The sequence below is a fragment of the Python bivittatus genome, unplaced genomic scaffold (genome assembly GCF_059951505.1).
Source record: "Python bivittatus isolate LINGU-HERP-01145 unplaced genomic scaffold, Pbiv_v1 ctg000220_np1212, whole genome shotgun sequence".
NCBI classification, from domain to species: domain Eukaryota; kingdom Metazoa; phylum Chordata; class Lepidosauria; order Squamata; family Pythonidae; genus Python; species Python bivittatus.
The window spans coordinates 6,606,863-6,622,446 of record NW_028277048.1 but is presented as its reverse complement, the minus strand read 5'-3'; the positions used below and the strand labels follow the sequence as shown (position 1 = coordinate 6,622,446).

The following is a 15,584-nucleotide window of genomic DNA, read 5'->3' as shown; positions in this document are numbered from 1 at the left end:
CTGGGGCACAAAGAGGTAAAAAGATACATGGCTAAGATATGTGGATCGGCAGCATGATAAGATCTCAAATAAAGACACTCAAAGTATTTATTTTTAAATACATTTTCTTTCTGTTTTTATTTGGTTTTATCCATTTTTTTCTATAATTTTGGGGGGATAAGGGGGCATTTTGGGGGATAATGCATATTTCTCTGAAGTTTTGCTGCTGTTCTTGTTGGTTGTTGTTTTTTTTATTTTATTTTGTCGTTTAAAGATGGAAGAAAAGATCACACAATATCGACCGGGGCAAAGAGCCGGACAAACCGAAACGCACAATTACGGCACAATCAGATACACAGACACTGAGTAATATATAGTCAGAGTGCCACTGGGGGTGGGGAGGGGGAGAATGAAGGGGTGTGGGCTGAAGGGGGGAAGCTTTGGCTGATATGGAAAATGGGGCAGTCGGAGGCCATAGGTTTTAAACAGAGAAGAGAGGAGCAGGAATTTGCGGGGTGACCTAGAGGAAAAAGAGATGCGAGGAGATAAATGTAAACATGGTGAAAAAGTTGAGAAAAAGTAACAGGCATAAGGAAAAGGAGGGAAATCAAATGATAATGAGCTCAGACAAACAAAATGAATTATTAGAGAATTTAAGAGCAGGTGGAAGAGAAGAGAAAGAATCTGAATGATAAAGCATGTTTATTTCGAAACAAGCTCACATGGAATCAACTTTCAATTTATTATGCTAAGGGCTACTACCTGCTGCCAAGCACTCAAGATCATATTGTACAAGGCTGTATTAATCAGAATGATTTCATACACAGCATGTTTGTGGTTGATTAGATTCCCCATTTTATCTAGAGATACTTGTCTTCAGGAGCTCGGTTTGTGTAAGTGGTACATCCCACAAGTGGGCAGTACTCTGAAAACCACAGAGCTCAGAGACAGCAATTGCATGAACTGCTGTCTCACCCTTGGGCCTGCATAATTTTGGACCACCATGATGATTGCTGAGATCATGGCAGCTGATGTCCAGGACAGAGGTGGCCACCACGCAGTTCTCACTGGTTTGTCAAGCCTGAGGGCAACTCCACACGCCTCTCACAAGCAATCACATATGGAGGCGTCTATGTGAACCAGACTGGGGATAGCCCTGCTGATTGAAAAGGTCCAGAGGGTAACCACCCTGATTATGAGTATGGTGGGTGAAAGGTATCCGCATGAATTAAATTACCATATTTGGAATACAGATTTTAGAACAGAGAGAGAGAGAGAGATCACAAGAGAAAAAGAAGAATGAAAATTGGGGGATGGATGGATAGTGGAAGCCTCCCCTGTAATCTCCCCATCCCCCAACTGTAGGCCCCTGGTATAACAGCTCACTAGGAACAAGTCCCCCCACCCCCTTTTTGCTCTTCCCTCCCAACTAGACTAAAAGTTTCTACAGAGATGGTAGATACACATCCCTTCAAAACAACAACAAGCACCCCAATGCTGTGGATCCTTCTGAGGCTTCCCCATTTTAGCATCTCTCCTCCCCTGATGTAATGGGCCAGGAGAATATTCCTAAGGAAGAGAAGGAAGAGCTGCAGCCAAGGCAACGGTCAGAGAAGAGAAATCTTGCAACTCTGAATGTGCCTTCACTCCCCTCACCCTGTGCCTTTACCTTAAGAGAACTAGGGAAGGTAAAATCTGAGATGTTTTCTCAAATTCCATACCTGCTTTGGACTCAGATTTCTCTTATCTGACTGCTGCATCGGCTGCAGCTCTTCCTGCTCTTCAAGGTTATTCTCACAGCCCATTATACCTACATGGACCCACCTGGAAGGAAAGTGGGGCATAATTTCCCCCAAATATAGTTGCCCTCTATCCTACCCCATAAATCATTGGGGTGGGGTCAGGAATGGAGGGTGTTTATGTTAAAAAACTTTAAAGTGCTGCTAGAGGATTGAACCCCCAAACCTCTTAAACCCCAAACCTGCCTGACATTTGCATACTCAAGAGAACAACCCAATTGCCCTCCACCTTGGTCCCCTTCCGCCCGTGCCCAGCTTGCTTTCCTCAGGGGCATGCAGAGGAGAGATGGAGGAAGGCTTGGCATCACATGTCACAGATGAGGGCCAAGGAAAAGAAAGACTCCTGGGATGCTTTCCACAATACAGAAAGCGTGGGATGGGGTTCAAGGTGAATGGCGAGAGAACGGGTACCTAAGGAGGAGACCTGACAACCCGTTTTGGCTGGGGAGTACAGGAGATAGGGCCTGGGAGGCCAAAGGCCAAGAAACTGTCCCGGATAGGGCAATGATGTGGGGCAGCGTATTTATGCATGAGGCATTGGGGCAGTGGGAGAGGGAGCGGTCTACCTCTAGTTATAGTTTCTCATATATATATAATATATATGTATATATAAACAGCACAAACATCTACATTCATCCTGGGGGGGTGGGAGGGCTCCACCAGCCACCTCCCAGTATGAGCACCCACCAGCCCCCCCTTCCCCTGCACAAGGGACATGGGGGGCCAGGACGGGATGGCTGCTTCCTCCTCACAACGCCTTCTGCTTGGGGGTAGGAACCTATGGAGAGAAAGGGAGAAAAAAGAACCAGTGAACACAGAAATAGTGACATCATCCTGCAATCGATGGATATGCTGATACAGAAGAGAAGGACAGGCAGACATCTTGGGCAGGTTCATAGCAGGAATCAGCAGAATGAGGCACCTCTCTCTAGTACAACAATGGCAGTCCTCTAGACATTATCCTTCATCCCCACCTCTGGTCTTGGTTGAAGAAGACCATGAGCACTGGTGCACCATGGGGCCTGCCTTGCATTTCCTAAGTATCGGCCCCACAAAGTAGACCAGATGAGAAAATCAGCTCCACCAGAAGATTAGAACTACTTTTACTGAGATTGAGATAGCAGAATCTTGCAGGTTTGATTGTGCTGTTCCTCTTCCTCTTTCTTATACTTCAGTGAATTAGGGAGGCATCTGACTGAGCTACTTCCAAATGTTATCTTGCAGTTCTGGACTTTAAAAAATGCTTCAGCCCTTTTTATCTAGGTAAAGCTTCCTGCATATTTCCATTAAGACCACCTTCCTTACTCTCTATACCATGTTAGCCTGCTCTCCTCAACTTGCACCCTGTCTTGTCATCCATCCAGGCTATTCCTGTTATGATGCAGAGAAATGTCATCTTGTCCTTTGCCCAAAGTTGTCCTGGGGTGGCTCTGTGTCCACATGCTTTGGAGAAGGTTTTACAGTGACTCAGTCAGCATTACCAACTCCAGAACCTGAGGTTAAGGAAGCACTCATGTCCTTGGACAAGCAACCTGGCACAGGCATTATCTCAGCCATGTTTTCATGACTCATCCCAACACAAACCAGCCCAGCCCAAGCAGTGGTGAACTGAACCAACACTGAAACTCAGGGGACCTGTCGGCCCCAGGAAAGGACAACTTGCCTGGCAAGCCTAGTTGAGAAGTTACAAGCACTTAACCCAAAAATCTCATTTCTGTGTTCAATCATGTAAGACACACCATGGAGCAAATCAGATTTAGCAGGCTATCATCTACAAGAAGATCAATCATTTGCAAAACAACAAACAAACTCTCATCATTTACAAAAGAAGAGTATCAAACTTGTTTCAAATCAGTCACTCAGCTACCAACATTTCACCCGGTGACTTCCATTTAAGTCCAAGCTAGGCCTGGCCTAAGAAGCAGTTTGCACCCAATGTGCCAACTGTGCCTCGCTCCCAAACCCTTCAAGGTGTCTAAACTTGGTGTCTAGCCAAGTTAGTTTTAGCACACAAAGCAGAAACTCCTGCAACCTCCTCTTTTTATCTTTGGGAGGAAAAATACAATAATTATGCATTAAAGGTAGAATTTCCTGCCCTTTTGTGACTGCTGAAATCTGCTGCCTGAGGTGGATGTCTCAGTCTGCCAACAGGGCAGGTTTTCTCTGGCTTGAATACCGAGAAGACAAACTTGGTGTTCTTCCCAATAGTCTCAGGATTATCTGTGGGAGAGCAAGAAGCCTAATGCAATTCGGGTTTTGTTGTTAAAGAAGCTTGATACGCAGCCAATTTTCTTTTGTTACTGTAAATTATGTGGGCTTACTCTTTTGACTCAGCACCAAATTAGACATGATACCAAAAGCCCTTGACTAGAGTTTCCCTGTTTAATCACACACTCACACACACACACACACACACACAAAGTGAAGAGGTGCCGTGCTGGAAGAAATGCTCTGAAATGGGATTACGTCATTGGAAAGGGAACGTACTAATTCTCACATGCAGTTTTATCAATTGTAATAATTTCTTCTCTTTCCATAAACTGTTGTTTGTCCTGCAAGGCTAGGTATGCAGTAGGAATAAATAAGATGTTTTATTGACTAAATTCCTGCCCTCTGGCACTGTTGCTTGCTAGCAGGGCAAAACAGACCAGATGTTTTGCAATAACTGCTTGGATGGGCAATTTTAGTTGGGGAAACTCTTATCATCCTGGTCCTAGTCTAATTTGTTGCTCTTCAGATGGTATGAATTACGTACAGTATAATTTAAATATAGGTTTTTACAGAATCTTGACATATTTTTGTATAATTACATGGAGTAGTGTTTCTCAACCTTAGCAACTTTGAGACATGTGGACTTCAACTCCCAGAATTCTTATATCTATTGTTGTAGAAAATATGTGACTTTATCAAGGGTAGGCAATCTGTTGCCATCCACACGGTCCTAACCACGAGTCCCAGAATCCTTACTCTGGCTGTACTTCCTAGGGGAGTTGGGAGTTATGTCTGAGTAACATCTGGAGTGCTGTAGATTGCCTATCACTGCTACAGAAGATTGGTACAGGAAGTGGTTTCTTCATTCCATGAGCTGAGAAGAGCATAAATGTTTTTTCCCTAGAGAGAAAAAAGAGTTTATCTGCAATATGTAAGAGCAGGTACTGCAAAATGAAGTTTGGGGTTCAAAATGGAACTTGAAACTTTTGGTCAGTGTATCTTGTAAGAAGACTAGCAAATTTCCTATACTGAACTGACATCTCACAGCCCAGTTATTGATTTGTCCACAACCTTTTGATGGCATTTTATTGACAGTTGCTGTCCTCACAGCACTGACATCACAATCTCCCTTCTCCCAACCAGTAGACTCATTATTGTGCCTGGGAGGCTGTCATTCCCCATCCTTCCTCCACATAACAGAGAGGAAGAAAAAAAAAATAAAGAATGGTAGAATAATTGAAGATTTTTTTTGCTTTTTTGACTGATTTCCCACCTTTTCCCTTCATTTTTCACTCCTGGTGTGGCCATGGGGAGACTGAAAATTGAATCTGCCCATGGCCAGCTATGGAGTGGGGGTAGTTTAACCCTTGTAAGAGTGAGTTTGTTTAAGGCTAAAGCTAACCACCCTTGGGTTAGTTACTTGGTTAGCTAACACCTTTTGGGTTATCCCTTGCTACTGTTAGGTGTGTAATGGGACAGGACCGCTGCTGAAAACTATTTACCAGTTGGACTGTGACCGCTAAGCAATAAGCCATAATTAACATATTACAAAGGCTGTGTTCATATAACATGCTAAACCAAATAAACAACTGCTATCACAGCTTAACGGCCGATCTGGTTCATACAACACCTTGCAACAATTAAACAATTTGTTTAATCTCAGTTTAGCTACTGCAGCTTATAAACCATGGTTTATGGTTTAGTGTATTGTGGGAACACAGCCACACTAGTTTCCAAGTTAGTGTAAGATCCAACCCAAGGGCAGCTGTGGCGAGACACTGTCATGGACTGAGTTGTTACATTACTTGGTCTCAGGGTACGGATCATCTCTACTGCACGGTAACAAGCCCAAGCTCTAAATGCAGGGGGATGCAAAGGTGAAATGCGACAAAGAAAGGAGGTCACGCAAGATTTAGAGGATAAGTCTCCATCCATGACAATGTAGCTGAACATACTGTATGAACTGTTAATCATGAGAAAGTTAAAGCTGTTCTGCATACACATGGCTCTCCTGAGGTTATAAAAATCACAAATACAGATGGTCACGCATATCTAAATCTCCTATATCAAAATTTCTTTGTACACACAGACATTAGCATGCTGAAGAGCAGTCTATAGCCCTCACGCTTTCATGAGCACGCATGGGTGTCTGTGTGGGTATATATGTGTATCAAAATCTACAAGATGGCAGGTGGGGTGTTATGACTGAAACCCTGCCCCTTTTGTAGGGAGGTGCTATATTAACACAAGTACAAGGGGCAGAGTTTTGATCACAATGCCATGCCCATCATTTTGCAGATTTTGACCCCTCCCATGGACACCACTGACCACTATGCGGAACCATACCATATAATATTGAATCTTAGGAGGGGTCCAAGGCCTGTTTTCCCATCTCTCAACAGATCTGCCTTTTGTACTTCACCGAAGAGATATGCATCTTGTTAACATATCCCTTGTTCTTTCAGAATCAATATCTAGGATCATCTCACATCTCAATCACTGGCTCTTTTCTCCCCAGAAAATCCCCTGCTTTCCTTTATTTTTATTTTTTTTTAATCTGCTTGTATGCAAATACTTAAGTAAAAATCCCAACCAGTAGATGATTCCACACACATGTTCCCTGTGGCATTTGATTGGGATTGGGCCTCCTCCACCTGGGTCACCTGATGCTGGACTCCCATTTGCATGAGGCTTACAGAGTATAAGACACCTTGACCCTCCCCATTGGGCTGTATACCTTCATTTGGGAGTGCTCAAATACTAATTCTAAGGCTGTTATGGCGAATAACACACCGCAATGAGTAAAAAAGAGATTTTCCAGTTGTTCACACACCTGTGCAGATGTTACTACTTGCTTCACATCAATTGAGGCTATAGATATCACTATGCAAGCCACTATTTCCACTTAGCAGATACACATTTCTACAGAACTTAAATATTTGTAGGATACATGGAATGCAGACTAACTCAGATAAACAGTGGATGTTCTTTGCTGCTACAGAGTACATAAAGAACTTATAACATCCCTAGAACAAAACTGTATCAGATAATACCACATATAAGTAGACTCTATTTACACTTCAAATGTAACTGGTTTTAAACCAGTTTTTCATGCATTTCCCCTGAGAATTGCTTGAGCTCAGGAAGGTTCTGGGAATTTTCTTTTGATAGTCCCCCTGTGAGGGCACTGGACGGTCTCATTGAACTCTCTGGTGGAAAGAAAATGGCTCTTCAGGCAGCTTGTAATGTAAGTAAAACAACACATAAAACTCAGCATTTACCTGTAAATCAAAATAAGGTTTAGCATGTCTATGTTTCTCCTCTAGGTCTACCCATATGCCACATCCCTCAGGCATTGATGAGGCCCATGAGTAAAGTCTCACTCATCATTTGTGAGGACTTGACCCTGTTTGGTGGGCATATAACAAAACCAGGGGTGACTGGGGCTGAAACAAGTCTAGGATGAAGACACCATATATTCTAATTAGTTATGGTAACTGGGACTCAACTACTAGCTATTCTTATATTTACTGAACTAGAACTTTTATGGGCAGAATCAACTATGAAAGAATTTACCTGACAGTATAATTCTGACAATGCTAATTTTTTTTTAAATGCTCACGTATTTGCAAGGCTATATGTATGTCATGATTCTGCCAGAGGACAACAAATGTACAGAGTATGGTGGCATCATATGTAGAATTCAACTTTCTGAGGACCTTGGATAAAAGCCTGCCCTCAGGCTTTGTCCGTATCTGTGGAATTCTCATAAATTCAAACATGGGGGAAGAAAGCTAAATAAGATTTCCTGTGATCAAAGGGGTCAGACTTCAGAGCCCTAGATCAGTCCTTGCCTCTCTACAGTAGCCCATCATCTACAGTAGAACCATAATCAATCATGCAAAATCTTACCATGTATAAAATGGGATTGATCTGCACAATATATGCATGGACTACAGGATTCCATTTCCCCATGCATAATATGTTTTCATGACTCACCCGCCTACATCTGGTTTGCAAAGGAAGTGGGCCCGCCTTGGACATAGCCACCTTGCTGGCCGTAGTCTCCCTGTTGACCATAGCCTTGCTGGCTGTAATCAGGCTGGTAGCCACCCGGCTGCCCATATGTGTCCTGCTGTCCATATCCTGGAGCTTGGTTGTAGCTATCACCATAAGTATCAGGTGCTGGCTGCTTCTCCTGGGCTGGTGGGTACTTCATGAAGGGGGCACTCCATCCAGTCTCTTTAAATACGAACCATAGGTTTCCAAGCCAAAGCACCAAGTTCAGGAAGCCAAAAACCTACGGACAACATGAAGGCAAGTCGATGAAAGAATTGGGGATATACAGCCCTGCCTGTTAAGACGCTGCACAGAGCATTCAAGGAAAACAGCTGAGCAATCAGATGAATCTAGCAATTATATAATGCCACTGAGGAGTAACAGTTCCATTTTTCATTGGTCAGGCCTACCTCAAGTGCTATGTCCAGTTTTGGATCCTACATTTTAAGAAAGATTCCCACAAACTAGGATGGGTACCAAGATGAGCAGGGTGGACTATCCAGGGAATTGAAACCTGTACTAGGGCAGATGGAAGGAAGTGGGTACTGTATGTTTTGCCTTGAGAAAAAATAACTGTGGGGAGCCATGCATCGTATTGAAAAATGTCATGGCTTGTCCTTTATTATCCCGGAGATACAAAATAATGTCTTTCAGTTATAGGAAGGCAGATTTTGGTTGAATATTTAGAAATATTTCCCAAAGACAGCAGCTGTTTAACAGAAGAACTAATTACTTAACTGAATGCCATGGAGCAGTGTTTCTCAATCTCAGCAACTTTAAGAAGTGTGGACTTCAATGCCCAGAAATGCTGGCTAGGAAATCCTGGGAGTTGAAGTCCACACATCTTAAAGTTGCTGAGTTTGAGAAACACCACATTAGAGCCAAGGCTCAATTGGTTTTAATTTCAATTTAAGCAGTGAAAAAAACCTTAATGGCCTAACAGCTCCATCCAACTCTCTGATTCTGTGCAGCTCTTGTGTCCCCTTGCACACTGAGAGTAGACAGAGGCCAAATAATAACCCTATCCACACAGAGGTGTTTCCAGAAAGAAGCTCAAAGCACTATACAGGGATTGTACAACTAGCCCATTTTTTCTCCTTAGAGTATTTTGTGGAAAGGCACAAGACTGAAGAAATGCAAAGGAAAGTCCTCATTCTGAGTTAGCTTATGTCTAGGTCTTTCTCAAATTTTATGCAATCAAGGAACATTAAAAAAAAAATTGAAAAGTGCTGGGACCACCCAATTAACCAAATATCACCCCCCTTCTCATCTTTAAGTGCAGGGGAGGGTCATGATTTTTAGTGAATAGGACAATGGTTCTTAAATCGTTTGGCCCAATTACCCTTTTTCCGATCTTAAATCATATCATTTCCCCCATTTAAAAACAAAACAAAACAGACTGTATTGTTTAACACAAGTGTCTGGGCAGGGGCAGTTCCAAACTGGATTCTTGACTCACAAACAAGAAATTACAGACTGTTCCATTACTAAGCTTTCGGCGAGCATCATGGTGAGCTGATGTCCTGCTGGTAGCGGGACTGTGTTTACAAGGATAAATCGCGGCTGGATGCAGGATTCAGACCGGCAAAATCTCTCCGGAGGAAGGAGAGATTGTTGAGATAACCCACAGCTGCTCCTCATGAGTAGACCACAGGGATTGCTGTTTAGCAGTCAGCTTATGAGTGGCTGGGAGCGGAGGGATACCGTCAAGATCATACCTGTAACGCAGCCTTTTAAGGACATAAAGCTCGACTGAGCCTTATTTTTTAATCACTTTTGGATTATTTTTGTATTGTACTGGAAATATTAAGACCCTTCGGATCAACAAGGTTTTACTGTATTCATTGGATGAGTTGCCTTTTCCTTGGAGAAAGATGTTTTAAATATGACTTTAAAAGCTGTGGAAAAAAATTATTTTTTTGGTTTAAACAGCAAAAGGGTGAGTAGAATACAGATTTTAGAAAGTTAACAATGGATTAGGGTCCAGATGGACTTGGAATTATAAGTTTGAATTAATTAGAAGAATTCTTCTTGTGGGAAATAGCAATTGCTTGGGTTCTTTTAAGAAACATGATAATAGGATCTTGACAGTTTGACACTAGGGGGAGCTAGAGGGTAATAAATTTGTTTTGTTAACAAAAAAATAAAGAATGGAGCAAAAAACCTTAATGGATGTTTTTGAATACTGGTTTTCAAAATTACTTGCTATGATAGACAGATTGTGTGTTAATGAAGCTACAGAAGAAGAACAAGCTACAATGAATAAGTTTTAAATTAATTTGTATGTGGATTTAAATGTGTCAAGTAATGAGAAAGATATGGAGAAAGATATATTGCATATACAAATAAAACCGATGGATGTTTCACTGCCTAAAAGACATGTACAATTATTAAACCAGAAAAGTGATTTGGATAACTTTTTTTTTACTGGATCTACAAAAGAGGTCTGTTAAAACCCTGAAAGACTTTATGAGAACTGATTAAAAAAAAGGACAAACTTTACTTACTGGGTGTACAAAAGAGGTCTGTTAAAGTTTTGAAAGATTCTTGGGTCAAAAAAAAGATGAACAGAAAACAAGCTCAGGACTATATTGAAAGGGTTAAAAATTAAAATCATTATAAATTCAGGGAAGGGATACAGGGTTGGCTTATTTGATCAAGGTTAAAATAGAAAATTAGTTATATCTTGTTTCCCTTACTGGATTTTTTCTGATCAAGAATGAATAATGAGGCTTTTGGATTTTGTTTTTTAATTAAGAGATGAGTTATGGGGTGAAAAGAGTATATGTTGTATTAAAAGATAAGTTATTAAAATAGTTTTTACTTGCTGGGATGAAGGGGGAGGTTACTTCTTTTTTTCTTTTCTGCACTTTTTCTTTTTGTATTTCTATATTTTTTATATTTTGTATTAGTTTTTATTCCTTTTATTTGTAATTCTTAATAAAGTTATTTGAGAAACAAAACAAAAACAAATTGTTTCATTACTTCCAGGGTATGCCCAAATTACCGCTTGGGGATAATTATTCCCAGTTTAAGAACCACCGGAATAAGATAAATATAGTTGAATTTGTGTATGCCTTCCCATTTTCTCCAGTTAAACGGCCTATCTAAATAAAATTTTGTACCAAAAACATAACTGATTAACGAGGTTAAATGTATTAAGTTTGCACTGCTACAACAAAGGGAATTATGCACTCATAGAAGAATGCTTGTGTCTCAGACTCTAAAGGCTGCTTTAATGACATTTGTCAATTCTCAGTCTTCAGGTTAGCTTTGTATTAAAGGAGATGCTAAACTGGACAATATGATTCTGAATGGCCTAGGTTTAATTCATTGTTCAAAGACTGAACCATCATGATGAAATTGAAGTTATATTATTTGAATAGCCTGATATGTTTTGTTTTTTCTTCTTCTTTAAATAGTATTTTCTCTATATATTTAGAATTAGATTGCATTTAGGTTTGTAGGGGGTGGAGCTTTTAGTTTTGTTTAGTTGTTTAGTTGTGTTTTTGTGTTTGTTTTGTCTGTTCTTTTCTCCTTTGTCTTTTCTTTTTCTCCCCCCCCCCCGCCCCAGTAGATTAGAATTAGGTGTTTTTCATTTTTTTCCTGACTATATAGGCTTCTTTTTAAAAGTTTATAGTCTTTTATATAATGGCTATGTGCCTATTTAGTTTATATACAATATTACATACCAATTATCACTTTTTGTAAAAATGTCAGTTGTAATGTTTTTAAAGTTTTATAAAATTATTTTTTAAAATGATCTCCATTAATAACCACCTCACTGGAAAAACCACTGAGAAGCTCCCAAGGACCTCAAAGGTTCTCTGGTTGCAACAGCAATTGAAAAAAGCCCACTTGTTTGAGCAATGCAGTTCTGCTTAGTCATTAGTGCTTAGTCATGAATAGATAAGCAAACGGAATGCAGCAGTTTTACTCTCCTGATAGGGCAGCTGTGTGTGCAAAAGCAAACTGGAATTTTAAAAGTCAGCTTCAGGAGCAGCTATTCTGTTGTGTGGAATGAGTGTTTTCTTCTTAAGGGCAGTGTACATGTGTGCATGGGAAGAAGAAGGATGGGAGAAGTGATGGGAAAATATGAGAGGACTGTGAACAGGAGAGAACCTCACCTGGGCCGTCTCACAAAATTCAGTGAAAGAGGCAGGATGATTGCACAATAAATGTATTCACTAGCATTCTGAGACCAAAGGATTATGCCTGGCTATGAGTCAGACCAGAAAACAAGATTGTGGGATTTATTTGAGAGCATGTAGACCTGATTTGGACCTGCAAACAGTAATACTACACTCGTGTAACACAATAGTTAAGGTTGCTTCCTTGAAAATGCCTCATTGTAAGACACCTACCAGTAGATACCCATATCTATGACTTGCTGCAGGCATGTCCCCAAGTTGAGACACAGGTATCCTTAACAAAACAACAGATACAGATGCACAAAAAGCCAACACATCCTGGTACATAGTTCATTAATTAAAAACCAGAAGTACAAATACTCTTCAAAAATATAGAGAACAGACCCATTTGGAAACAGACATGCACAAAAACCAGATATTATAAAGCTATAGTCAAACAAAGCTGAGGAACACAAACTACAAAATGCATGCTCAGCCTTCCAGGAATAGACCCTATACAAATAACCCTATCTAGGCTTTGATCATATTCCTATGACAGCAGCCTGGAGGACTAACCACAGAGGTGTTGAGGCCAGAAGTGACGGGCTCATGCTCCTCCTTGCATTTGACCCCTGCTTCCTTGCACATGGACATGCCTTCTATCACATTATCAGGGTCGGTGGCCTCCTTGACATCTGAAAGCCCCTTGGCCCAAGCACAAGAGCTCACCAACCACATGAACACAAAAACAGCTGTGACAATGAAATCCTGCAGCAAGAAGAAGAAAGAAATAACGACAAAGTTACAGTTAAGATTATCCAAAGCATGAAGTAAACCTCTGGAGATCTGGTCAGTGGATATTAGAAGCCTCCCCTGAAATGCATTAGTAAGATTCTGCCATGTCCTCCCAGCACACCCCACCCTAACACAGCACAGGTAGAAGAAAGGAAGGCTGAAACAACAAGCAGCCTAATGCCAGAGTTAGGTCTGTCACCCAAGCCCAAGATCTTAAATTGGCTAACTGATTATTTAAATCTCACCTCAGCTAGAAGATAATTCGGTGGCCTCAGGTAAGCCACTATTTTGGAACAATAGGCCCTGGCGGTAAATAAAAATTGGTTTCTCAAACTGTGGAGGAGCCCCCACCTGGCACTAATGATTGCAATACACTTGGTGGGTCACCACTGGGATAAAATCATAGTGTGCTAAACTATAGCACTACGGCAATATTCAAAATAAATAAAGAACCCTTCATTTAATTCATCTTTAGTTCAACATACTCTAGACACTCTGCCTTGTGCTGTCATCAATTTAACTTCCTGTTCCAAGTTAACATCTAATATTTTGATGCACAAAACAGAATATTCAAAAGGCACTCTTTATTCAAGCAGGTGGGGCATGAACAACCTGAATGTGTAGTTATTATTTAATGGTGGCTGAAGTTTGACCCCTCCCAATGGAAGGGTCAACCCTAGTAGCAGGTTTTCCAAATGCTTCTTTGCCCTTCTAGATGTACTCTTCAGAGCCCAGTACTCCTGCTGAAGTTAATTCAATCAAATAGAAAAGGGAGCTTGTATCCGGTCTGACACATGTGCCTTAATGGCTCGTGGCAATCCCACCATCCTATGGCTGTACTCACAACCATGGGCCCCTTGTTGTTCTCCCTGTATTTATCCTGCATGAAGATGTAGACAACAGTCGCAGCTAGAGAATAAAGGAAGGCGAAGACTGCAATGGTGACAAAGAATTCAGCAGAGGAAGAGTAGTCTCCAACCAAGAAAATCTTGTCTTGTTCACTTCCTTTACAGGTGGGAGCATCAAAATACACCTGATGGAGCCTGGAGAAGAGAGAAAAGAATCTGTAACAGGAATTCACAGAAGAAAGGCAGCCAGTATGGGTGAACTTTGATTACACTGGACTAGGTGTTTGTTGTTGGGTGGGATTACAGTTCCCAGCATCCCGTTTGGAAGGTTGTTACTCCAAGAAAAGCTGCCTAGTACTACAGGAGGACCACACAGAGTTTCAGAGAGAGAGAGAAACATTTCACCCTTTCTCAGTACATGTGAAACCAGGATCACATTCTTCTCAAGAACTGGAGAGACAAAAGCAACATTTTTCCCGTGTAAGGTCATAATTTATTAATGCAGATTACTGCCACATGATGAGTCATTGATTATGAAAAAGTGATTAGCCAAATTCACGAAGAAGTCTAATTCATAGCAGTAATAGCTATTAGCCATGACCAGTGGATAGATCCTCAAGGTTCAGAGGAAGTATATCCCTCAGCGCAACATGTTGAGGATTAATAATTAATATGCTCTGCTAATGGGCTCCTTGGACTTCTCTGGATGACTGCTGGAAACGCACACACATGTAGACATGCATAGGCGCGTGCCTCCACGCACCCACCCACCGACATATATATCAGGAGCCCAAACTTGTCTTCTGCTGTTTATCCAGAAAAGATAAAGTTCCCTTTGTGTTGCCCCCTCCTTCTAGTGTCCAATTGTTTTCTTGGTATCAGTATGAAGTGGTTTGCCATTCCTTTCCTCCTGGATATTTGTTGGCTTTCTAGTCTAGCCTACAATGTTAGCATCTCTTGATGGGCTTCCATCCAAGTATTAACCTAGTTTCACCCTGCTTAGCCTTTTGAGACTCCTGAAATTCTACCAGGCGTTGGACAGACTGTCAAAAACAAGGAGTGCAGATCACTGGTTGGCTGGCTGCTTATTTCTGGAATGACCAGAGCTGCGTCCTTGTCCATAAACTGCATCTTTGGTGTGAACCTTGGCCCACCAGTGGTTTCCTTGCAGTTTCCCTGAATGGCCCCAACTAAGTCTTAACTCACCGGAAGGGGTAGGAAAACTCCACTTCTATATTGAGTTTGCTCTCATTCTTGTTGGGACAGTTGACGCTGAGACGGAATTGTCCAGAGTAGCTGCCACACGTCGCAAATGCAAAAATGGAAAAGAACTGGGGAAAAAGAGAATGAGACAGAGAAAGGGGGAGTGAATGTGAGTGAAATGCAGTTTCCAAACTTCACAGGAAATTCTAAAATCTACTCAGCAACAATCCCATTTATCGTGCTACCTGTCAGAAAGTGTGGCACCGGACAAGCAAAAAGGCTGGAGACATATTAAGAAATGGTACAGATTTCAAAGATATTTAGTGGTCATGTGTAAATATTGTACATTCCTGGAAAAAAAACTGCAGTGGAAGCCATTTGTTACATTAGAGAACTGAACTAAGTTTCCTGCAAATATCACAATGGATGGTTAGTTTTGCATTAAGTGTTGACTTTTTGTGAAATGCGCACCATCCTCTTTGAAATATTGAATCTGGATTTTTCCCCCCCTTCTACATCAAATAAGTTGTTAATGTTATAAGATGTCATACTGTAATGCT

The 15,584-nt window shown here is 41.3% G+C and overlaps 1 protein-coding gene across 1 annotated transcript in view; it reads right to left on the bottom strand.

Moving 5' to 3' along the window:
- Positions 1–112: 112 nt before the first annotated feature.
- The window catches only part of SYP (synaptophysin), a 28,030-nt gene continuing 12,558 nt past the window's right edge, over positions 113–15,584 (bottom strand). Inside the window, exons 3-7 of the mRNA XM_007420527.3 lie at positions 15,028–15,152; positions 13,818–14,016; positions 12,755–12,946; positions 7,989–8,289; positions 113–2,556 (exon numbers count right to left, since the gene is read on the bottom strand). Of these exons, the coding sequence (XP_007420589.1) occupies positions 7,993–8,289; positions 12,755–12,946; positions 13,818–14,016; positions 15,028–15,152 (813 nt within the window). The 3' untranslated portion in view covers positions 113–2,556; positions 7,989–7,992. The remainder of the gene's footprint in view (positions 2,557–7,988; positions 8,290–12,754; positions 12,947–13,817; positions 14,017–15,027; positions 15,153–15,584) is intronic.